This window comes from Protopterus annectens, chromosome 2.part1 (genome assembly GCF_019279795.1).
Source record: "Protopterus annectens isolate FY-2018-M chromosome 2.part1, PAN1.0, whole genome shotgun sequence".
In the NCBI taxonomy this organism is placed as follows: Eukaryota; Metazoa; Chordata; order Ceratodontiformes; family Protopteridae; genus Protopterus; species Protopterus annectens.
In genome coordinates, this window is record NC_056729.1 from 1,416,218,240 (window position 1) to 1,416,240,209 (window position 21,970).

Below are 21,970 nucleotides of genomic sequence, written 5' to 3' on the forward strand. Positions count from 1 at the left end.
CAGTAGTAGTACCTCTTACCGATACATCTTAAGCTTAACAAGAACCAACTCACACCTCCAAATAAAGTGATGGTTATCTTTCCCAACAGAACCAAACCTACCTGCCTCCTAAATTCTGCACACGACTTTTGCAGCTCACCTACTTTTCTTCCTCCTAGTGCCCACTCCCATTGTCAGCTGTAGGAGACATGGCATACCTATTAATTCAATGCCCACGAAATTTTGGTACTTTGTCACAATAACAAGTTATCCCAAGCATTCTGTCCTATCGTGAGAGTAAGCAGTGATTGGAGTGCTACTGTACTATAAATTCTGGCACTGGAAGTGTATTGGATGTTGTGTTGAAACGTGGAATTAAGCAAAACAAATTGTGGCAGTCACAGCGGCACAAAACCCAGACTTCACACGTGTTTGGTTTTGAATGAAATTTGTAACCGGACAGTTTGTTAGAAAACCGGACAGCTGGCAACCCTACTTGGTAATGTTCTTTGACAACATTTCCGATTTCTGTTTCTATACTACTGCAGTTATCCAGTTAAGTAGAGGACTAGGACATTTGTAGTACTAATCTACTGAGTCCACTTGTACTGAAGATAGTGACTCCTCTCAATGACACAGTTTGGCATCATTTATGTGATGTATGAAAGCTGTGACAAACATAGAAGAGTGGTTTAATGCACCGCTTCAGAGTTATTACATAATATGAAGACTAGTGCACCATAAGGGAAGAAAGTCAGGGAAGTAGTGCACTTTGGAGTGAAGTAACAGATGGTGACTTTAGGGTAATAAAGGTAAGATGTTATGATGTGAAGAACTACTAGCCCATCAGCTTGCTGTCTGGCATTGCTAAGTTAATGGAAGAAGTTGTGTATCTAGTCCTCCTAATACCACTTCCTACTCTCCTAGAACTAAATACACCATCACTGTCTCCTATAGTTCCACAGCTCTATTGAACTATTTGACCAACTACTTAACAGTTACCCTATGCTGCTACTTTTGTTAAAAAAAAAAAAGAAAAAAAGTGTTTTTTTATTACTGTTTTACAAGCTATACTGATGCATTCTACCATTGTTAACCTTTTCTTATTATATTTATTTTGTATTCCTATGAGATAATCTGTAATGTAAATGTGCAATGTGTACTATGTATTTGTATTTTTCTGGAGCTTTTCTCCCCAGGACTCCATTAAAAACGGACTCCTTGTGGCCCAATTGGACTATCCTGGCAAACAAACTGCAAATAAAATAAATAAATAAATAAAGGTTATACATGGACTTCTTCCAAATAACATTTTCTTAGCTATCAAAATACATAAATGAAAGCTAGATCAATAATCACTAGCATTTTATGTTTTTATTGAAACACATACCTCTCAACCGTACCAAATTCCTCAGTATTTACTGGTTTTGAGGGAAAAATAATGGGGTGCCACAAATTTCTGAGTGGCCCCTTCTATTCCTGATTTTTCTTTAATTTAGCTTGCTGTGACAGAGATGTCCATCAGTATCCGATGCAAATACAAAAGGGAACAGCTCACATACTGAGAAGCGGCTAAGTCAGCACCACAAGCTTTTGAATAAAACAAAACTGATGATGAGGTGCTGTAAGTTATTTTTGATCAAAGTACAAACAAATATAATGTATACCATTTCTAAAGATGAAGGAAACGATATCTATTTTTTAGAGCAGAGTAGTGCTGGGACAGTGTCTGTAGCCTTTGTGGATATCGAATGCACTTAAAGGTGAAGCAATGAATCAGAAGCATTGACTAATTGACCACTCACTGCTGGTTCTGTTCTTCCTATTGTAGAGCTTTGTTGCTTGGTTATGGTTACGTCAAAAGAGAACAGACAGACACCTTTGGAGAGAACTTTGAATGAAGTCCTGATGTATGGTTGTATGTAAGAATGAATGAACGAATGAATGGAGAGGTGTGAAGAAGGTGCATCAGCCAATAGGAGGGCTTAGCTACTTTTCAACAGTTTGAATGTGGATCTGAAAGCAGTCTTGAGTCACACAGTGGCAGGGTATCCGGTAGGAAGACATTATAGCATTCAGTGTAACACAATAAGGTTCATTCCAAAGTACATTTTTTTTGAGTAGATGGAATTTGCAAAAACTGTCTTGAGGAGCAACTCGTTAATTGCTATATATGGAAACAAGTGTCAAAGGTTGTCTATCTAACTGTAGCAAACACTTGCAAAAAAAGTTAAACTGTTATCTGTTGGTGATGAGCATTAATGGGCAAAGCCTCATCTTTACACTGACACTCACTGATGAAAATTATTTTTTTTAATGTTATTTATTTATTTAAGATTTCCTGTTATTGCCCAAAGTGCACTGTGCCACTATTACATTTGTAGCTTAGTTGTCTGTTGTAATTGGATCCCTGGGCATGTGGGATGGCATCTTCCTGTCTGACCTCATTGTTACGAGCTGATGTCAGCTTGAGTTGTTAGCTGCAGCTGTGGTTCTCTCACAGTGACAGTGAGCCTCTAGATCTGCAATAACTCACTAGTAACACAATGAACAGGAAAAAGCAGCAGCACTGCTAGGTAGGAACCAGCATATGAAATACAAACATATTTGTGGAAATGACTGGGGGGTGCTGGATCTGTAGCTCTGGTTGGGCATCACACTTGGGCAATTAGGTGCTGAATGACCAAGCTGCTTTGTTGGGCAACTAAGCACTGAATGACTGAGTTGCTTTGTGTATGTGTGCATGGAATGTGCATTTGTGAAAGTGTAAACCTTGGATTCATACTTTGATAGATCACAACTTAGGACCAAAGCGGACATTCAAGACAGGTGCAAACATTGTATATCTCTGTAATTGTATGATGTGCTCAAATAACAGATGTTTCCATAGCATTAATGGAATCAAACAATTGTCTTACTGTGGAAAGTCGTAAAGTTTTGTATTTATGTCTCACTGTTCTAATGCAAGTACACACCGAGCAGTGTTTACAGTTTTATTGATTTTTGGGTTTAGCATGATGAACAGATGTTCTTTATCCTTTGTGTTTGCCACAGCTTGCTTTTTTTCCCATCCTGATGATAAAATGATCCCTAATTCTAGGCATACCTCTCAGAGCAAGAAATCTGGACATGGACAAAGCCAAAAATAATGGTGGGACAAAGGCCCAAAGATAGGGACAGATTTTAAATATTCCTCCTGTAAACTTAGATAGTTGCTAGAATAACAAGTTCTGTATTATTATGCATTTTCTTAAGTATATGAAGTCTGAAATTCAAATGTGTACATTTTTTATTATTTAGTGACTTCAGTTTTCTTGTTGGTATCCCACAATTCCATTGGAGTGGGCATAGCTACATGATAATGTATTTAAATTTTATGTTAATCCTCATCTTGATTTTTTGGCCAGTTGTACCTACTTTTCAAGGGCTTTTGTCCAGATTTTTCATATTTCCAAGTTGAGAGGTATGTTGCAACAGCGTAGTAGAACTAGATAATGGATTGCAGGTTGATGCAGCTCTTATAGATTTTTCCATTGCTTTTGACACAATAGAAAAGTTATTGCTACATAAAGTAGCTAGTATGTAGTTGTCAAATAAACTGATCTTTTACATAAGGGAATAGTTAACAACAGGCTCTGGAATGTACAGTAGGACAATAGATGTAGCTTAGTTGGGGTGACATAATGGTTAAAGTGTTTACCTTACAAACATAAAATACAGGGTTTGATTCTCACCTCTGAAGGAAAATTGGCCAAGCTTAACTGGTCTGCAAGAGTAGCTAGCCTAATACTTGCCTATGGTCCTTCCTATGTAACTTATCAATAAGTCAGGGTATACGTCAGAGATCTGCCCTTGAGGCACATTTATTTAATACTGATTTAACTGACATTAAATTTGATAGTAACATTAAATAATTTAATTTGTTGTAAACAATGCCATAAATGAGCATTATTAAACAAGTTGAAGATAAATGGAACATAAACTGAGTGAATGCTATTTGGACCTAGTAGGACCAATGAGCAATTTAACAGAATTAATATGATGATAGAAGAGCTAACAACATTTTTGTTATTTGGAGATACTGATAGATCATACGTTATTTGAAAAAATTATACTGGCTCTTTTTGCATTACCAAATAGGACCGTACATTGTATGTTTAGTTTACTTTTTAAGTAGAGGGGAACAGTTAATGACACAATTGTTCATTAGCCTTATTAGAACTAAATTAAAATGTAGAGCACTGATGTGGCATCCATGCTTTAAGATCTATATTCAGAAAATTAGGTATGTTCAGAGAATATACACTGAAAGAATAAAACATCTAAGTAGTCAGAGGTATCATCAGGAATTAAAGAGATTGAATTTATTTTCACTATCATATGGTAAATTGAGAGGAGATCTAGTTATGGTGTAGAAGTGATTTCAAGATCCAGTTCTTCTTGATAGTGTTGGTTTGCAGAGATCAGTAGTAATGTAGTATAGATTAAGAAGGAAGTTTAGAAAGAAGAACATTACTAAAAATTGGATCCAGTGTTGTCTTTGCCATCTGGAGTTCAACCTGTGGGTTATCGGGAGACAAATATATCCCTCAAGCAGGTTCTGTTAATGTCACATACCAGGTTAAGGTCTTTAGAGTGAGTAACCCAAGTACCATTTTACTTATGGAGATGCAGCATTTCTAGTAAAGCAGGGTCAGAGATTGCATTGTATGCAAAGCAGAGATTGCTGCTGAGTAGTCTGAATGAAACAGAATGAAGTGACAGTGATTTCAGATGACCCACATAGGACAGATGCTGAAGACCTAGAATTTTCCTTGTGAGGAAACTCTGTGGTCTCTCCAGTTGCTGCAGGTGCTTGGAATGGTACATACCGAAAGGGGTGTTGTACACAATTATTGGCCTGATGAGGGAAGAGTACAGGGAGGTTATAACTTCTTTTTTTCTAGAGACAATGCTTTTACTTATGAGATGATAATATAGAATGCCCTTCTTACCATTGTGGAGACATGGTGGTCAAAGGTGAGGTTAATGTCAACCTGAGTGCCCAAGTCTCTTACCACTGAGTGCATACTTAAGGTGTTGCTATTGACAAAGGTATGATAATACATTTTTTTGCATTGAGTTTAAGGCCATAACTTTGGCACCAACCTTTTGTTTGTGTATGACCCTCTTGTTCAAGTTTGCAGTCATCAGCAAACTTTGTCAGCGACAGACCTTTAGATGTTCTTCGTGTTTCACTGTTGCAGTCATTACATTTTGGTAATCTGCTGGCAGGCTGCCCTCAGTCGGCCTGAATTCCAAAGTCTTGGGTCCTGAATCAGTTCCTGTCCTCTCTTCCATGAGGCCAGGTTGTCAGGGGTATAAAACATGTAGCCGACACCATTTTCTGTAGTCTTTCTTGCTGCGCGGTGCCCAAAGCAGAAGCATTTCTGAGTTTCAGAATCGAAGTCTTCAGTAAAGCTAGGAAACTTTTTCTTGCTTTTTACCGATGTCAGAAAAAGATAATAATTGTATTACTTGTGGGAAGCAAATACCTCATAAGGATTTCCATTTATACTGTATTCCTTGCCTAGGCCCTGATCACAACGTGCCTGGCTGTCGGTTTTGTGCTAAATTTAGCAATGCACTATTAAGCGTCGGTATATTTTTGCATCTAAGTATTTTGGAAACAGATTTAACTAGATAGCAATAAGCTTCTAAACCAGTCGCCAGTTCGCTGGTCCTCAGTGACCCTGATAAGGTATTGGACCGATGGATGTATCTTGAGCAGGCACCGGCTTCTGAGGGTGTATTCAGACCTCAACATTTTTATATCAAACCGCTGCAAAACCAAAGGCAAAGACACCTTCTAAAACTAAAACCGATGCGCTGCCCACGTGCAGCCCTCTCTACTAAAAAAACAGAATCAAAATAGCTGAAGACCTTATTACCTTGATCAACTATGAATCTTCAGATCAGGTTTCTATTTCTTCTGATTCCTCTTCTGATCAGGAATTATCTTTACCTTCCTATGAGGATTCTGATGCTGAGGAGTCTATTCCATCTGCATCTCCTCCTGAGGATTATTCATTTGGAGAAACCTTGCATACTTTGAGGGAGCATTTTCACTGGGAGAGTCAAGACTTCTCAGAATCAAAAAAGAGGCTCAGGGATTTCCTTCTTCACCCTCAGCACAAACCTTTAGCTATTCCCCCTGTGTTAGACATCGTGGATGATGTTTTTTCGGAGTCAGGCCTGACCCCTGACTCTTTACCTCTGGCTTCCAGTAAGCCTGACAGGTATTACAGGGTCCCTGACTCTCATAAATTTTTATTTAGAAACCCTGCTGCTGATCCTGAAACTTTTTCACAGGGCCCAAAGGGAATTAAGGCCTCAACAGCAAAAAACCCTACCCCCTCTGACAGAGATTCAAGGGCACTGGACAGAAGGGGAAAAAAGGTTTATACATCTGCAACCTTGGCAATCAGGGCCTTAAACTGTCAATTTCATATGCTTAAGTACCAACAACATGTTATGGGATTGCTGAAACAGAAAATGATGTTGATTTCAGAATGTGCAGAAAATAAGGAATTGCAGGAATTATTGCATGCAGCTGAACAAGTTGGAAAGCATACTTTGCAATGTGCTTTTGATTCTTTAGAGGCCTCCTGCAGGGCCACAGTTACTGGATCTGTGATTAGGAGGCATGCCTGGTTAAAGGAGTAAAATTTGCCTGATCATGTTAAAGCTAAATTGCTAGATGCACCTTTACAGCATGAGTCTCTGTTTGGTATTAAGGCAGAAGAGGTTTTGAAGAAAATGGGAGACAAAGCTAAGTCTATGCAAACTGTTAAGGATTTCTTACAAGTGCAGCCACCTAGATTCAGTAGACACTGGCCTACAAAAAAATTGTTCCTTTCCTGTGTCAGACAGAGCCCAAAGGGGCAAGTCCAGATGCCCTAAGGGTTCCAGGTACCAGGCTCAAGACTCATACAGATCAAAGCAATGGGGCGCATCCACCTGTAAATCTGGAGGAGATAAAGCACAAACCTACAGAAACAATCCCAATGACTTCTCTCTGCCTACACCAAGCACTTATCTTTTGGCAGCACCCATAGGGGGAAAATTAGCACTTTTTGCTCAAAATTGGCAGTTAATTACCCAGGGCAAGTGGGTACTGAACATCGTATCACAGGGATACAAATTCCATTTCCACACTCTGCCAATGACAGATGGTTGGCCAGACCTGCCAAAAAACCAATGGGCAGAGGCACAGAAACAGGTTACATCCCTCATGGATATGGGGACAGTACCAGAACAGGAAAAGGGACAAGGTTTTTACTCAGAACTGTTCTTGGTACCAAGAAAGGACAAGGCCTGGCGGCCAGTACTGGATTTATCGATTTTGAACACATACCTGGACATTCCAAAATTCAAAATGCTGACTTTGCAGCAGCTTCTGCCCATGCTGGGCAAGAAGGCTTGGCTGGTGACCTTAGATCTAAAAGAGGCATACCTGCATATCCCAATAAGACAGTCGTGCAGAAGATACCTCAGATTCAAGGCTGGCTTAATGCATTACCAATTCTCTGTACTGCCCCTTGGCTTATCTATTGCGCCCAGGGTTTTTACAAAGTGCCTGGCACCAGTAATTGCATTTTGCAGACAAAAAAGTATTCAGATATATCCTTACTTGGATGACTGTCTTATTCAAGCAGAGAATATGGACACTCTTCTACGACACCTGGCATTTGTGAAGAAGCTTCTAGCATGCCTAGGGTACACAATAAACGAAAAGAAATCACAACAGGTACCCTCTCAAAAGATAACATTCCTGGGTGCAAGCTTGCATACAACTGCCCATATGGCTTACCTCACACCAGACAAACAAAGGCAACTGACTACTTAACAAAAACCCAGTCTTCTGCAAGACAAATTCTGCAGGCTCTGGGCTTCATGGCATCCTGCATCCTACTAATTCCATATGCAAGGCTGCATATGAGGAAACTTCAATGGTACCTAAAAAGTTTATGGAGTCAACATTCACACAGTCTGGAAACAATGATTCCTCTCATCCCCTGCCTGCAACAGGAGTTTCTATGGTGAGCAAAGGCCTGTCACCAAAACATGGGACAGCCCTTCACTCTACCCCCTGCCAGCCAAACCTTAACAACAGACGTATCAGATTATGCCTGGGGGGCCCACATGGCAGGAAGATGCATTCATGGAATATGGGCACCAAATCAAATGCATCTACATATCAACCAGAAAGAGATGCTAGCTGTTCAAAATGCTCTAACAGCCTTCAAGGACTTACTTCATCCAGGACAACTACTGATAAAGACAGACAACACCAGAGTCATGTGGTATATAAACAAGCAAGGGGGCACACACTCATACCCCTTTGCAAAATAGCCATGGCACTGTGGGACACAGCTTTGACCTACCAAATAAATCTTCAGGCTCAATTCCTGCCAGGAAAACAGAACACTCTGGCAGATGATTTAAGCAGAAACCTTATGGATCCTCACGAGTGGAAACTAAATCCACAAGTATTCAGCATGATAACAGAGAAATGGGGGAGCCCAGACATAGATCTATTTGCCTCTCCTCAAAATTATCAATTGAAAAGATTCTGCACAAGGACTTATCACAGACAAGCATGGAAAGTGGACGCCCTATCCTTCAGTTGGAAAAACCTGTCAATTTACGCCTTTCCTCCTCTGCCTCTTCTACCCAAGGTCCTCCTAAAAGTCAGACAAGAGAAGCCAAAGATGATATTAATTGCCCCGGACTGGCCTCTCCAATACTGGTACCCTATCCTAAGGAACTTGTCTCAGTACCCAGCTTGGACCTTGCCTCAAAGACCACAACAACTGTCCCAGCAAAACAATCAGATCCTGCACAATCAACTACAGACTCTGAACCTGGCAGCATGGCTAATCATGTAATCATACGAATGACACCTCTCAGTAAAGCTGTGATGGATGTCATTTTGGAAGCCAGAAGGCCTAGTTCTGGAAAATCTTATGCTGACAAATGGAAGAGATTCTGTGCTTGGAATCAAGCACGAGGAACTGATACAGCAGAACCACATATTCCTCAGATATTACAATACTTAACTGAGATGCTTGACAAAGGCCTATCTTTCTCATCAATCAAAATTCATGCGTCTGCCATTTCGGCTCATTACAACACAGAGCTACCAATCTTTTCTCATCCTTTACTAAAGCAGTATCTTAGAGGAGCAAAAAATTTAAGGCCTCCTAGAAGATCATCATTACCTGCATGGGACCTCAACTATGTGTTGGAAAAGCTCACCATGCCTCCATTTGAACCAGCCGCTACCGCTGATATAATGTTCTTATCATGGAAGACAGCTCTGCTACTAGCAATTACTTCAGCAAGAAGAGTTTCAGAGCTACAGGTCCTCATGGCTATAGAGCCTTTCATCATATTCTACCCAGACAGGGTGTCTCTGAGGACAAATCCTACTTTTATGCCTAAGGTGGTTTCCAGTGTGGCTCTTAACCAAACAATTCATCTGCCAACTTTTTATCCAAATCCACAGAACAAAGAGGAGAGAATTCTGCATTCCTTGGATGTACACAGACAGCTAAGATTCTTCTTGAGCAGGACAAAAGCTCTAAGGAAAACTGAGCAATTACTAGTGTCATATGCTGCAGGATCAGAAGGAAAGGCTATCTCAAAGCAGACAGTTTCAAAGTGGATAAGCCACTGCATCCGTTTCTGCTACTTACACCATGGTAAACCTATGCCCAAGGGCATTAGGTCTCATTCCACCAGAGCTGCAGCTACTTCGGCAGCCTTTCTCAGAGGAGTACCAACCAAAGACATTCTAGAGGCTGCTACTTGGAGTTCTGTTCACACCTTTACAAAGCATTACCATTTGCTTCTCTTCTCTAAGTCCAGGGCAGGCTTTGCCACTGCAGTGCTGTAGGGCCTTATAGCCGCACCTAATGCTGTTTAGCTCCAGCCTCCCAACCATAGCTTTGGGATTCTACCCAAATGTAATGACTGCAACAGTGAAACATGAAGAACGTAGTACAGTTGTGTACACTTACCATAAATGTAGATGTTCGAGTGTATTCACTGTGCAGTCCAGGTTACCCTCCTGCCATCCCCCTATCATTCTACAGTTTATCCTTCCTTTTCTATATTCTACAACCTATGTGGTGTATTTGCTTGTAGATGAAGGTAAAGTTTACAATGATGCATGTATGTATATATATATATATATATATATATATATATATATATAATATTGCTACCTTTTTGGGGGCACCTGACATCGGGGGCAAGAAAAACTAAAGAAAATGGTGTCGGCTGCATGTTTTATACCCCTGATGACCTGACGTCATGGAAGAGAATACAGCAACTGATGCAGGATCCAAGACTTTGGAATTCAGGCCGACTGAGGGCAACCTGCCAGCAGATTACCCAAATGTAATGACTGCAACAGTGAATACACTCGAACATCTACATTTATGGTAAGTGTACACAACTGTACTTTTTTGCTTGTTATGTGTATTGTGTACTGTGCTTGTGTTTGTGTTTGGGGACATCTCTGGTGTTTAGGTATGTTTCTGGGGAGAACCTCTGCATGTGTAGATATGTGTGATGTGGGTTTGGGTGGAGTAGGTGAGGTGTGCATGCTGACAATCCACTCATTGTCATATGTACTAACTGGTGTGTGAGAGAGCATGGATTCAAGGTTCTTAATGTAGTTGCACGTCTCCCATGTTTAATTTATGTAGACTAGGAGTAAAGGGTTGTCAGTGAACGAGGCAGTTGCTACACTGCCTCAGGATGCCCGTGGTGACCAAGCTGGCTGGGGAAACTGGAAAATTGTCCATCCATAGTGTTAGATAAATTTATATGGTCAGGAAAAGAGGTCACACTTAGGAATGGCTAGTGGGTGAGAGATGTGTCAGTACCTCTGAGGCTAGCCTTAGTGTTCCACCTGAGTAGGGCTATGAAAATCTCTGGATGACTAGAAGTTAAGTGCTAAGGGAAAATTTAACAAGCAGTACATTTGCATCTAAACTACCAACCATGACCACCGCTATGCAGCAGTGCATGATGGTGCCCTACAAGCAGACAAGTACAAACACAGTTCTTAAGCAAAACAAGACATAACCCTTTTAACTCAAACTAGCCAATAAAGACCCTGTCTCTGAGAACTACTCCAGTCACCCTCGATAAGATGGGACCCAGACAGCACTTGCCTCCAAAAAGGGTGCTGACAGGCCTTCACCTACAAGGATGACTTGAATTTGATGCTCAGAAGTTACAAAACAGACCCATAAACAGCAGAACTGGAACTGGGCTATGCTACAGCTGAACTAGTACAGTATTCAGTAAAATGTGGCAAAAAACAGTTCAGACAATTCAAGAATGCAAAAATAAATTAAACATACAATATCAGAGCAAAAGCAGGCACTTGTAATTAATTGGAAGCAACGGATGCCTCAGATCATTCAGTATCTCTGTGAAGAGCTGTTTTTTGTGTTCAAGTGATACAAAGCATTCTAGATTCAGCAAGTCAGAATCTAGCATGTGCTATAAAATGCAGAAGTACTAGAAATTCAAAGTGCATACAGCAAAAAAAAAAAATAAACAATTTAAATAATGCATGCAATTCACTTGCAATTCCCAGCTTAGAAGGGTGTAAGTCACACTCTTCCGCCTCAAGAGTCTAGACCGCAAACCTTCCTAATGTAAAACAACTGGTTTTAGAGTCCATGCGCTTAAGCCAGAAGTAAGACACTCAAGAAGACAGACACAATAGGCCTTCAACCAGCAATTTCCAGCTTAGAAGGGTGTAGACTATTCTTTCCTACCACAAGAGTTTAGACTATGAATCCTTCCAATGTAAAGTAACTGGTTTGGAACCCAAGTGCTTAAACCAGAATAAAGATTCTTAGAATAACAGACACAATAGGACTTCACCTGCAATTCCCAGCTCAGAAGGGTGTAGGCCACACTCTCCAGCCACAAGAATCTAGACCACAACCCTCCCAATGTTAAATAACTGCTTTGGAGTCCAAGTGCTTAAACCAGAACTATGACAGAATAACAGACACAAAGAGCCTTCGCCTAGCAATTCCCAGCTCAGAAGGGCAGAGGCCACCCTCTCCTCCCACAAGAGTGTAGACCAGAAACCTTCTTAATATAAAATAACTGGCCTGAAGCCCAAGTCCTTAAACCAAAACTGAGAGACTTAGAGTATTAATTACAATTTAATCAGGCAACTAAGTTTTTTTTTAATCAGGCTACTAACCAGCAGTAATAAACACAGCAGAATGAATGCAAATGAACACTTTTAATAAAAAGCAGGAAAAGCAAAATAAAGTAGGAAGAGACACAAATACAGTAAAAGCAGCTGAATTTATTTTAAGTAGGGGGGGGCAGAAGATGTTTCAAGGTTAAGAAAATAAGGGGTGGGCCTTCCCAAGTGATCTCACTGTAGTCGATATAATGAACTGATGAGATGGGAATGGGAAGAGTGTCCAATATCAAATTTATAGTAGAGGCAGGCAACTCAAAAGCCACCAAGTTTTAAGAACACAACAACAGTTGAGCGGGTGGGTGGGAATAAAATCTGAGACAGAATCAGAACAGAAAAAAGAAGTGCAGTAACAAGCATATGGGATTACTTTACAGGTGCAAGCAGTGATAAATTCAACCAATAAATAAATGCAGCACAGGAATGTAAAATATCACTGAAACAGAGCAAGAGCAAAAAAAAAAAATATATATATATATATATATATATATATATATATCAGTTTACTATCCGGATGGTGTTAGAGGCACTCCAATTTTGCAGCCAGCCAACCAAAGCTAAACAGCTAGGCACAATAATTTAGCCTGGGGAATAGCAGGTGCATAACCATGAGTAAATCAGGAACAGTTTTAATTTATCTTTGAATATATGTGCATGGTTAAGGAGTCTGACTGGAGCAAAAACTGAGTTTCAGGATTTTGAGATACAATTGGAGCAAAGAGCATTTCCAGCTTTGTTGTGAGCTTTGTGAATTGAGAGGAGATGATTGTCAGTAGCGTGGAGAGCTCTGTTTGTAGAGTGGAGTTGTAGTATAGCATTTAGTGTAGGGCATTTTTCAGGGTGGAAGACTAATCTGTGTGCAAACTGAAGTTAAGAATAGGTGAGAAGGGTAGGTAGCTCAAGCCCATTAAGGTGCATGAGGGCAATACAATGATGTGTAGAGTATGGCTGGTTGTTAAGAAATGTAGCTATTTTATTATAGCATTGCTCTAGTTTAGTTGTATTCTTTGTGGTGTGGTTGCTTACTTTTTCCTCATAGCACATTTGTATGGTGGCTGAGTTCTGTTCACGTACTCTTAGATAAACTGGGGGATACAGCTTACATCACTCACTAGAGGAATGTGCTTAAAAAATTAAGCTTGTTTTGCAAGTTACCAAATAGTCTTTTCTCCATGGTCTGTAATCCATTCTCTATTGTTGAGGGGGCTATAGGCTCTTAAATGTGGATGCACTGTGGTGTGTTTCCTGAATGAAATGTATGCTGTTGGCTCTCTGTTCCCTATTATGAACTTGTCAGTAAGTCAAGCTAGCAAATGTGCTGTAAAATTAATTTTAGTATGAGCCATGTTCTGAATTGGCTTTTATAAAATGTTGCTGGATGATGGTGGTTATCTTCAGTGCCGTGTTACAGATTTGCGTAATCCATATGAGAGTGTTCTTGTCAGCATTGACACCTGGTTACTGCTCGATCTGTCTCAATCACTCTGAGTTAGAGATACAGTTTGTGAGACTATAGTCTTATGGTGATGCTTAAGAGACCTACTTCCTATGTGAAATGCACAGGTAGACAGTCATACTACTGAGTATTATAAATCATTGTGTTTCTTTACATACACTTTCAAGAAAACTGTTTTTACTGGTGCGTCTGCTCCCAGAACTAAAAATGGTTGTCATGAAAGTATTGTGAAGTATTAGCATTTGTGAGATGGAGTTACCCAAGCTTTATTTATTACTTACATTTAAGTTTGACAAAGAACTGCTTTTAAAATATTGTTGATTATGACATTTTTATTTCAGTGGCAGTTTCAGATTAACTACTTTTACTTTGTGACCATTTTACCTTGTTTGTAATTTAAAACTTTATGATAATTCTGTTAATAATTCTTTTGCTGTTTTCTTTTTTCTTTTATTAAGATATTTAACCAACACAGTAAAACTATTCCTCCTTGTAAATCAAAAGCAACTACTTGGCAAACTACATATGAAAGAGAATTTAAAGGATCACCCCCACCGAAAGGGCCAAGGTTACGAAAACATTTGGAAGAAAAAGAAATGGCTATGTATGAGCAAGAAAATATTTCACCAAAAAAGAAAGCAAAGGTATTCACATTTTTGAGATGGATTTATATAGTCTTTATTTACTAGTTACATTCAAGCTTGGCATAGTTTCATTCATTGACCAGCTGATTTCTTCATATTGCAATGTATAACTGATGTTTATTATGCTGCCCACTGTTGCAATACAGATAACTTCTTGGGAGTTCTGCTGCAGAAGGCCCAATGTCTATCCCAGCTTCCAGAGTTTTGTACCCAACCCCTCCTGGGCTGGTGGACACCCTTCTATCTGGACATCAGCATGTAAGTGATGTTGAATGAACATCCGCCAAAAATATCTTAGTTTTTCTCTTTGCAGTATAAGTGCAGATCAATGCATATTGCACTGCTGTTTATCAGCCCCTCTGTTTGGCATGACTTCCAGAGTTTTCGGATAAGTACCCTGTAGGGGAACTAATCTTATATCTTTGATTGTGCTATATTTGTTGATAGCTATTGTAGTTTTTAGAGCTTCAGCAAAGAGGGCAGAAGTTAAAGTTTATCTGAGTATTTAATGTAGGAAACTGGGCCTAAGCACTACATTTCTAACAACCCTTATTGTGATACTTCAAACAGAAAACAACTGAGTGGAGACCAAAGAATTTGAAAGACTAACTGAACCAAAGAAGACTTGTTGACCAAAGCCTTCTTGGCATTATACAAGTCTTCTGTGGCCTCATCTACTTTACCCACCTTGGATTCTGGATCTGATTCCAGACCTCCTGTATCACCCATCAGGCATGATTCATCTGGATATCTCAAACCTCAAGCTAATGTTGTGATTTCTCCTCCTCCTTGAATAGCCAGATAACCGATGCTGTCTTCCTGTGTCCGTCACATACGTTTATCTTCCCAAAACGCTTCTATAAAAAAACTTTATAGAAGTAAATGGAAAAGGTTTGTTTTTTGGGGTCATCAGAAACCTATTGTTCCCTTGTCAGCCCCTGTACAAAGTGTTTTTGAATTTTTTACAACAATTTTTAATGAAGGAGCTAGCTCCTCAACCATTAGAGACCAATTAGCAGCAGTCTCTAACTTTCATATTGGATTTAGGAATTCTTCCCTGGCTTCATCTAAACTTTGTAAGGCCTTTTTGAGAGGCACTCTCCTGCTGCAACCCCCCCATAAAGACACTACTCCACCATGGGATTTAAATTTGGTACTGCAGGCATTAATTAACCCCCCCCTTGAATCAGCAGCAATATTTGTTCTTAAATTCCTGACCTGGTAAACTGTTTCTCTAGTGGCCATTTCCTCTGGTAGAAGAATTTCAGAACTTCAAGCATTGTCCTCTAAGCCTCCCTGTTTGATTTTTCATAGAGATAGAGTAACATTACATACCAACCCTTCTTTCCTTCCTAAGGTGGTGTCAGAATCCAGTATCAACCAGTCCATTAATCTCCCAGTTTTCTTTCCTAAATTTGCAAACAGAGGTAAATATATGTTGCATTTATTAGTGGTTCACAGACAATTATGTTTTTAGTTATAGAGAATAAAACAAATTAGGCAGACAGATCAATTATTTGTGTCCTTCGCAGATTCTAAATTGGGCAAATCAGTTGGAAAGGTAACTTTAACCAGATGGATTGCATATCATTTGTCTCCAACAAGTTGGGTCTAACCTTACCAAAACCCTTAGCCCATTCCACTAGGTCCATGACAACATATTCAGTCTTTCTATCTTGGGCTTCCATAGATGACATATGTGCGGCTGCAACCTGGGCCAGTCCTCATACTTTTATCACTTATTACAAACTGGATCTGGTCTCATGGGGAAGAGCAGCTTTTGGCTCAATTGTGCTCAGGAATATCCTTCCATTAGAGTCCATCCGAGGTTTTGGGTAGCTGGGTACTCTGTCCCAACAATTGAGGAGTGAATGAAAATTGACATCAGATAAAAAAAAGTTATGTACTTACCATAATGTTACATCTGTGTTGTCCATTTTCATTTTTCCTCAACTTCCCACTTGCGAACTCCAATATTTTTCACTGTTCATTTCTGGAAGAACAAGAGCTAATAAGGACATCACTGTCATTCATGTTGAGCTCCAGATATAGTTTCTTCTGTCAGGAATATGATATTAGTACTTCCTACTTTAAGTAAACCATCAAACAAGATCTGAGGTGTGTTAGGGATTGGTACATTATGGGTATTGGAGGAGCTTGAGTGCTTTTTGGTGGACATGTGCTAGTTATGGCTGAGTTGGATCCGAGGATTAGATCCAAACCCAACAGTTGAAGAGTATTGAAAATGGACAACACAGATAACTTTTTTGTTTGGAATGAAAGACTAAATGAAATGTTGTTTAATGGGAAATAGATTTTGGAAGATATATTGTGAAAACTTAGATCATGGCTATGAAATAAATGGGTGTTAATTATGGAAGAAAAAAATGATAAATACTAAAAAAACAGAAATGTGTATATATGTTCCTGTAAATATGTACATCTTGTAAATGTATAAATGATGTTTTTATGTTGAGTTAAATAAAGGATCCTTACTCTTTTCAATATGTGCTGTAGGATCTTTTACATCCACTTGAGCTACTACCAACTCAAGAAGATGTGACTTTGGTTTAACATCTCATCCAAAGGATAACACACTCAGGAATAAGGCAACTGATCAAGCCAGTTGTGGCCGATCAAGGAAAATCTTATCTAGGATTGACGGGAATAGGTTGGGAGGTTGTAGTTAGTTATTTTCCACACCCTTCATCACTGAGAAGGGTCTCTTTCCCTTTCCACTGCCTTGCTACCTGCCGTAACCCCTTCTTCCCTTCTTAGATTGTTGTCTATTTTCAAATGTTCATTTCTTACATCTTTGCACTGGTCTGCCATAGACTGCATTTAGTAGAAAATTCAGTAAGAGCATTGCCTAGTCTTTTTCTTTCAGACTCTTAAAAATAACTAGGAAAGGATGGCTGAAAAACAGGCCTCCAGGGATGCATTAAGAAATAGACCCTTCACACCAGGGAGGGTCTGGATCCTGTGACTAGAATACTTTCCAATAGCCAAGCCTATTGGTGACCCCATTCCACAACCACACAAATGTGTAAGGCATCATGTTTACAAATCATTCCATGCTTTCTCACTTTTAGCACTATATGGATCTGTTTAGAGAACCTCTGTCAAGGTCCTCCATGTGTATATTTGGTCATATCCTCTGCTGACTTGAGAATATCTCCTAATACTGTATGATTGATGTCTGGCACTTGGTGTCCCTAACTCAAAGGAAAGTAGTATGTAAATCTTTTTAACAAATCAGTCCCTTGCTTTCCATATTTCTGGGAATGTTGTTGAATCCACAGTTCAGCTCAGATCCTCTGGCTGTGGCCACTGAAAATGCACTGATAGCCATCATAACATTTCTGTATGGGTATTTTCAGGACATGGTACAAACAGTCATTTTTTGGGGAATGGATAGCAAGGTGTCTGGCTCTAGTAAGGCATTATTAATGTCATTTTTGAAGGTCAGGATAAATGGCAAAATATCAGTGAGCCTGGGCTGTTTTATGCCCAGACACTTCAGCCATCTCTTTAGGAAGTTAGACAACTGCTTGATTCCCCTAACCAAAAATGTCCTTTCTTGAAGTTCATAATTGCCCAAAGGAAGACATTATCCAGCGGGGACCCCAAAGCAGTGATTTCATCATAGGGTATATTACAGCCCAGTAGGGAGTGTGTCTTGTTTTAACAGACCAGTTTTTCTTCATCATCTAACTTTGATTCAGATATCTCTGCATGATAGGGGTATTTTTCTTTTAGATGTAGTTGTAAGGCTTGTGTCTGAGATAGAAGATGCAGAGGTCTTGGGGTGAGTAGCCTGTTCCTGTGCCATCTTGTATTTTTTTTTTTTTTTTTTGCAAATTTTGGGGTGGATAGCCTGCTTTCATGCCATCTTGTATTTTTTTTTGCAAATTGTTATAGTTAAAAAAAAATGTACTGAGACAAGCACCACTGATGGTAGGCACCCATAGGTTGGCTTTTAGTACACGCAAAACTTCAGAATATGCGAGAACTGGTATAATAGTAGGAGCCATACCCTCTACTCTAGAATGTTCATTTAGAGCTATCAGGCTGTATGAAAGAGGGGGGGGTTGCACACAATTACCAGGGAGAAACTGCTGTCCTGTGTATTAGTATATATTTCAGTAAACAAGTGGGACCTAGCATCCGACTAGAGCACAGTTACTGATATAATTAGAGTCTGGCTGGTTTTTGATGTGAAAGCCTGTTTGCCTCCATATGGGATATTTTGGACTCTTATAATGCAGGCAATCACATGAAGGGCAGACAAGGCTGCTTCTGTCCGACACTGACACATTTTGACCTGCAAAGAACTAATGTGGTCTCTAAGGCCACACACTGTGCTCCCATTGATTCTTTTGCTAATGACTTCCTTAGCTTATTGAGTTTATGATGTCTGTGTTCCTCCATGGTGAAGTTTCTTTCCCCTTGCTTAAGGAATGCTGTGCAACTGGGAAAGGGATATCTCATGTTCCATTGTACAAAGGCCCTGGGATGGTGGACTCGATGGATCAAGATGTTTTTATTGAAAGTCTTGCAGTACTGACATGCTATACCTTAATGGTCTTCATCCACACAAAAGAAACACTGTAAATTGTAGTGTTTTGGGGGAAGCTGTCTTCCACAGTGGTATTTGTTGGTGATTTTTTTCCTGTGGACATCATGGGCTATTGAAAACTATCCCCTCAAATCAACCAAGCGTACACAGTAAAGATCAAATTGGAAACAGAAAATAAATAAACAGATGTACATACCTTTCTTTGAAATAATATGGATGGACCTGAAGGACTCTTGTGAGCAAGCAAGCAACCATAAATTTTGCAGCTAAAAAGAATTGAAAATTTTACAGACTACTTTCATTTTTACAGATGAATATCTAGCTGACCTCCAAGGTAGGGTGGTTGGGAAATCTTCCTCACTTTGGGGATGTCTGATTATCCTAGAACTCAAGTGCAATGGTCTGACATCTGCCTGAGGCTAATATCCTCCTTCACTCTTTTACAAAAATTCTTGGACCTTCCCTAGAACATCATGTTCATTTTACCATAAACAAGCCTGGCAACAGCAACACACATAAAATAAATATGTACAAGAACTGATAACAATCTTGGAAAGGCAAACAGTCAACATCAGCAGTCTTTTTTTCCTGGCAACACATATCACATGTTAGCAACCAGTGATGGTCTCCATGGGTTCATAGGTAGGTACTAGGCTATCAGCCTTAGAGCATATGTAAGTCTAGCCAACAAGGTTCCCTGGCTTTCGCCACCCATGGATGCTATTTACCTGCGCCCCTGTTTAGCAAGGCCACCAAAGTGATTCTCGGGGTGAATTTCCTATTACCCGTCCACTCATCAAGATTTTTCTTGAAGAGTGCTAGTGAAGAACTCTGTTCGACATAGATAATTAGCTTGTTCCAGAGTACGGGAAGTCTCTGGAGCAGGAATCTATCCCTCCAGCATGTTCTGTTAATTGTGGTGATGAGGTTTAGTTTTCTAGAGTGTGTGGCTCTGAGGGATTGGGATTTCTTTAGATGTAGCATGTCCAACAGCTCTGGGTTTGACTTAGCTTTGTATGTTAGGCAGAGATCACCTCGGGGTAGGTGATATGCTACTGAGTAAAGCCGGAGGTATTTGAGGCGGTCAGCCTAGGGTAACTGCTTGAGTCCCATAATTTTCTTTGTGAGGTATTTTTGTGGCCTTTCCAGGTGTTGCAAATGCTTTGTGAGGTACATTCCAAATGGGGAGTTGTACTCTATAATGGGTCTGATGAGAGCGGAGTAGAGGGGGACAATGACACCTTTTTTCCTAGATGAGAACCCTTTCATGATGAGGTGTGCCATGTAGAAGGATTTCCCGACTACTGTGGTGATGTGATTATCAAAGGAGAGGCTACTGTCCACTAGAGTCCAGAGGTCTATTATCACACCTTCGACGTTAAGTGGGCTGCTGCCTATGTGGTAGTTTGTGGGTACAAGGTTTTTACCAAAGGGGATGACATTGCACTTTTTGGCATTGAGCTTAACGCCATGGCTCTGACACCAAGCATCAGTCTCAGTGAGTCCCTTTTGCAGGATGTCCATGTCGTTTGGGGACTCAGCTTTGGCACCCAGTTTGCAGTCATCTGCGAACTTTGTCAGACAGAGGTCCTCTGTGTTAGCCTGTACTTCAGAGAAGTAGATCCCATACAGGAGGGGACCCAAGACTGAACCCTGTTGTGCTCCACTTGTCACAGGTTTGGAGTCTGATTTGGAGTCTGCAGTTTTTACAGTGTGGGTTCTGTCAGTGAGCCAGTTGGCGACCCTTCTTGTGGCATATGGATTTATACCCAAATTGGTGAGTTTATCTATGATACAGAATGGAGGATGGTGTCAAAAGCCTTGGCGAGGTCGAAAGAGTATGTATGGACTGCCTTACACTCATCCATGGCTTTGGTGACTGTTTCAAAGAAGTCAAGTCAGGTTCAGGAGACATGATCTGCCCTTCACAAATCCAAACTGGGTGGGGTCCAAAGTTTGGAGGTTACCAGTATCCTTGTTTATGAGTTCCATGATGATACATTCCATGGCCTTGTAGACTAGGCTCGTCAGGCTAATAGGGTGATAGTTCCCGGGGTCCTTGGTGGCTGCCCTTTGTGGAGTGGTACAACTGTTGTCGTGCATCATTCAGTGGGTACAAAGCCTGTTGAGAGGCTATGATTGAAGATGGTGCTTCCTAGGGGGCTAGTTCATTCTGAAGTTTGTGTAGAACGCAGCCAGGGATGTTGTTCGGTCCCATGGATGCTGTGTTCGTGGCTTTCGATAGCGCAGCTTTCACCTGTTCAGTTGTGATTGCAGGGGCACTACATTCTTCCGGTATGGATATGGGCCCTTTTGGAGGTGAGGGGGGTAAAGTTGACACTAAACCTATCAGCTAGGATGTTGGTGATATCAGTTGGATCCGTGAATTTTGTGCCATTGTGCTGTAACTCAGTGCAGATCTAGTTGTTGCCATTGAGATTCTTGACATAGCTGTAGAATGCTTTGTGGTTGTCCTTCATGTCAGTGGCAATCTTGTTTTCATAGTTCACTTTGGAGTATCTTATGAGGGATCTCGTCTTCCTGCTGAGGCTGACCAGGGAGCTCCACCACTCATGGGATTTTACTGTCTTATGCCACAGTTTTTTTATTCTGTTGTAGAGTTTGTTTGTGGCAGGGGAGCACCAGATTGGTTTCTTTTTTTTTAAAAGACTTAGTCTTGGTTCTATTAGGGATAGCATGATCCATGCATCCGTGTATGTGCTTATAGAGTGCATTTGTGTAAGATTTGACAGTGGTAACTGTATTGTCCATCTGCATGGATGTCGTGAAGTTGGCCTTTTTTGCCTTAAGAAGCACGAAGTTGGCTTTGGAGAAGTTTTTTTTTTACTGTGGTTTCCTTAGTGGGGGTGGGAGCAGGATGTGGCTATCTAGGGTGATTAGTTTATGATCGGATCTGACCAATGAGGAGCTGACTTTAGGTATGGAGCACCTGTCACTCATGTTGGTAATTATTAGGTCTAGGATATTATTGCCCCTGGTAGGGGTGTGGACAAGTTGATCCA

At 40.3% G+C, this 21,970-nt stretch overlaps 1 protein-coding gene across 3 annotated transcripts in view; it reads left to right on the forward strand.

The window, feature by feature from the left end:
* The window catches only part of MDM1 (Mdm1 nuclear protein), a 1,807,772-nt gene that overhangs the window by 408,401 nt on the left and 1,377,401 nt on the right, over positions 1-21,970 (forward strand). For all 3 annotated transcript variants that reach the window (XM_044062890.1, XM_044062891.1, XM_044062892.1), the window contains one exon: positions 14,183-14,368. In XM_044062890.1, coding sequence (XP_043918825.1) covers positions 14,183-14,368 — 186 coding nt within the window. The remainder of the gene's footprint in view (positions 1-14,182; positions 14,369-21,970) is intronic.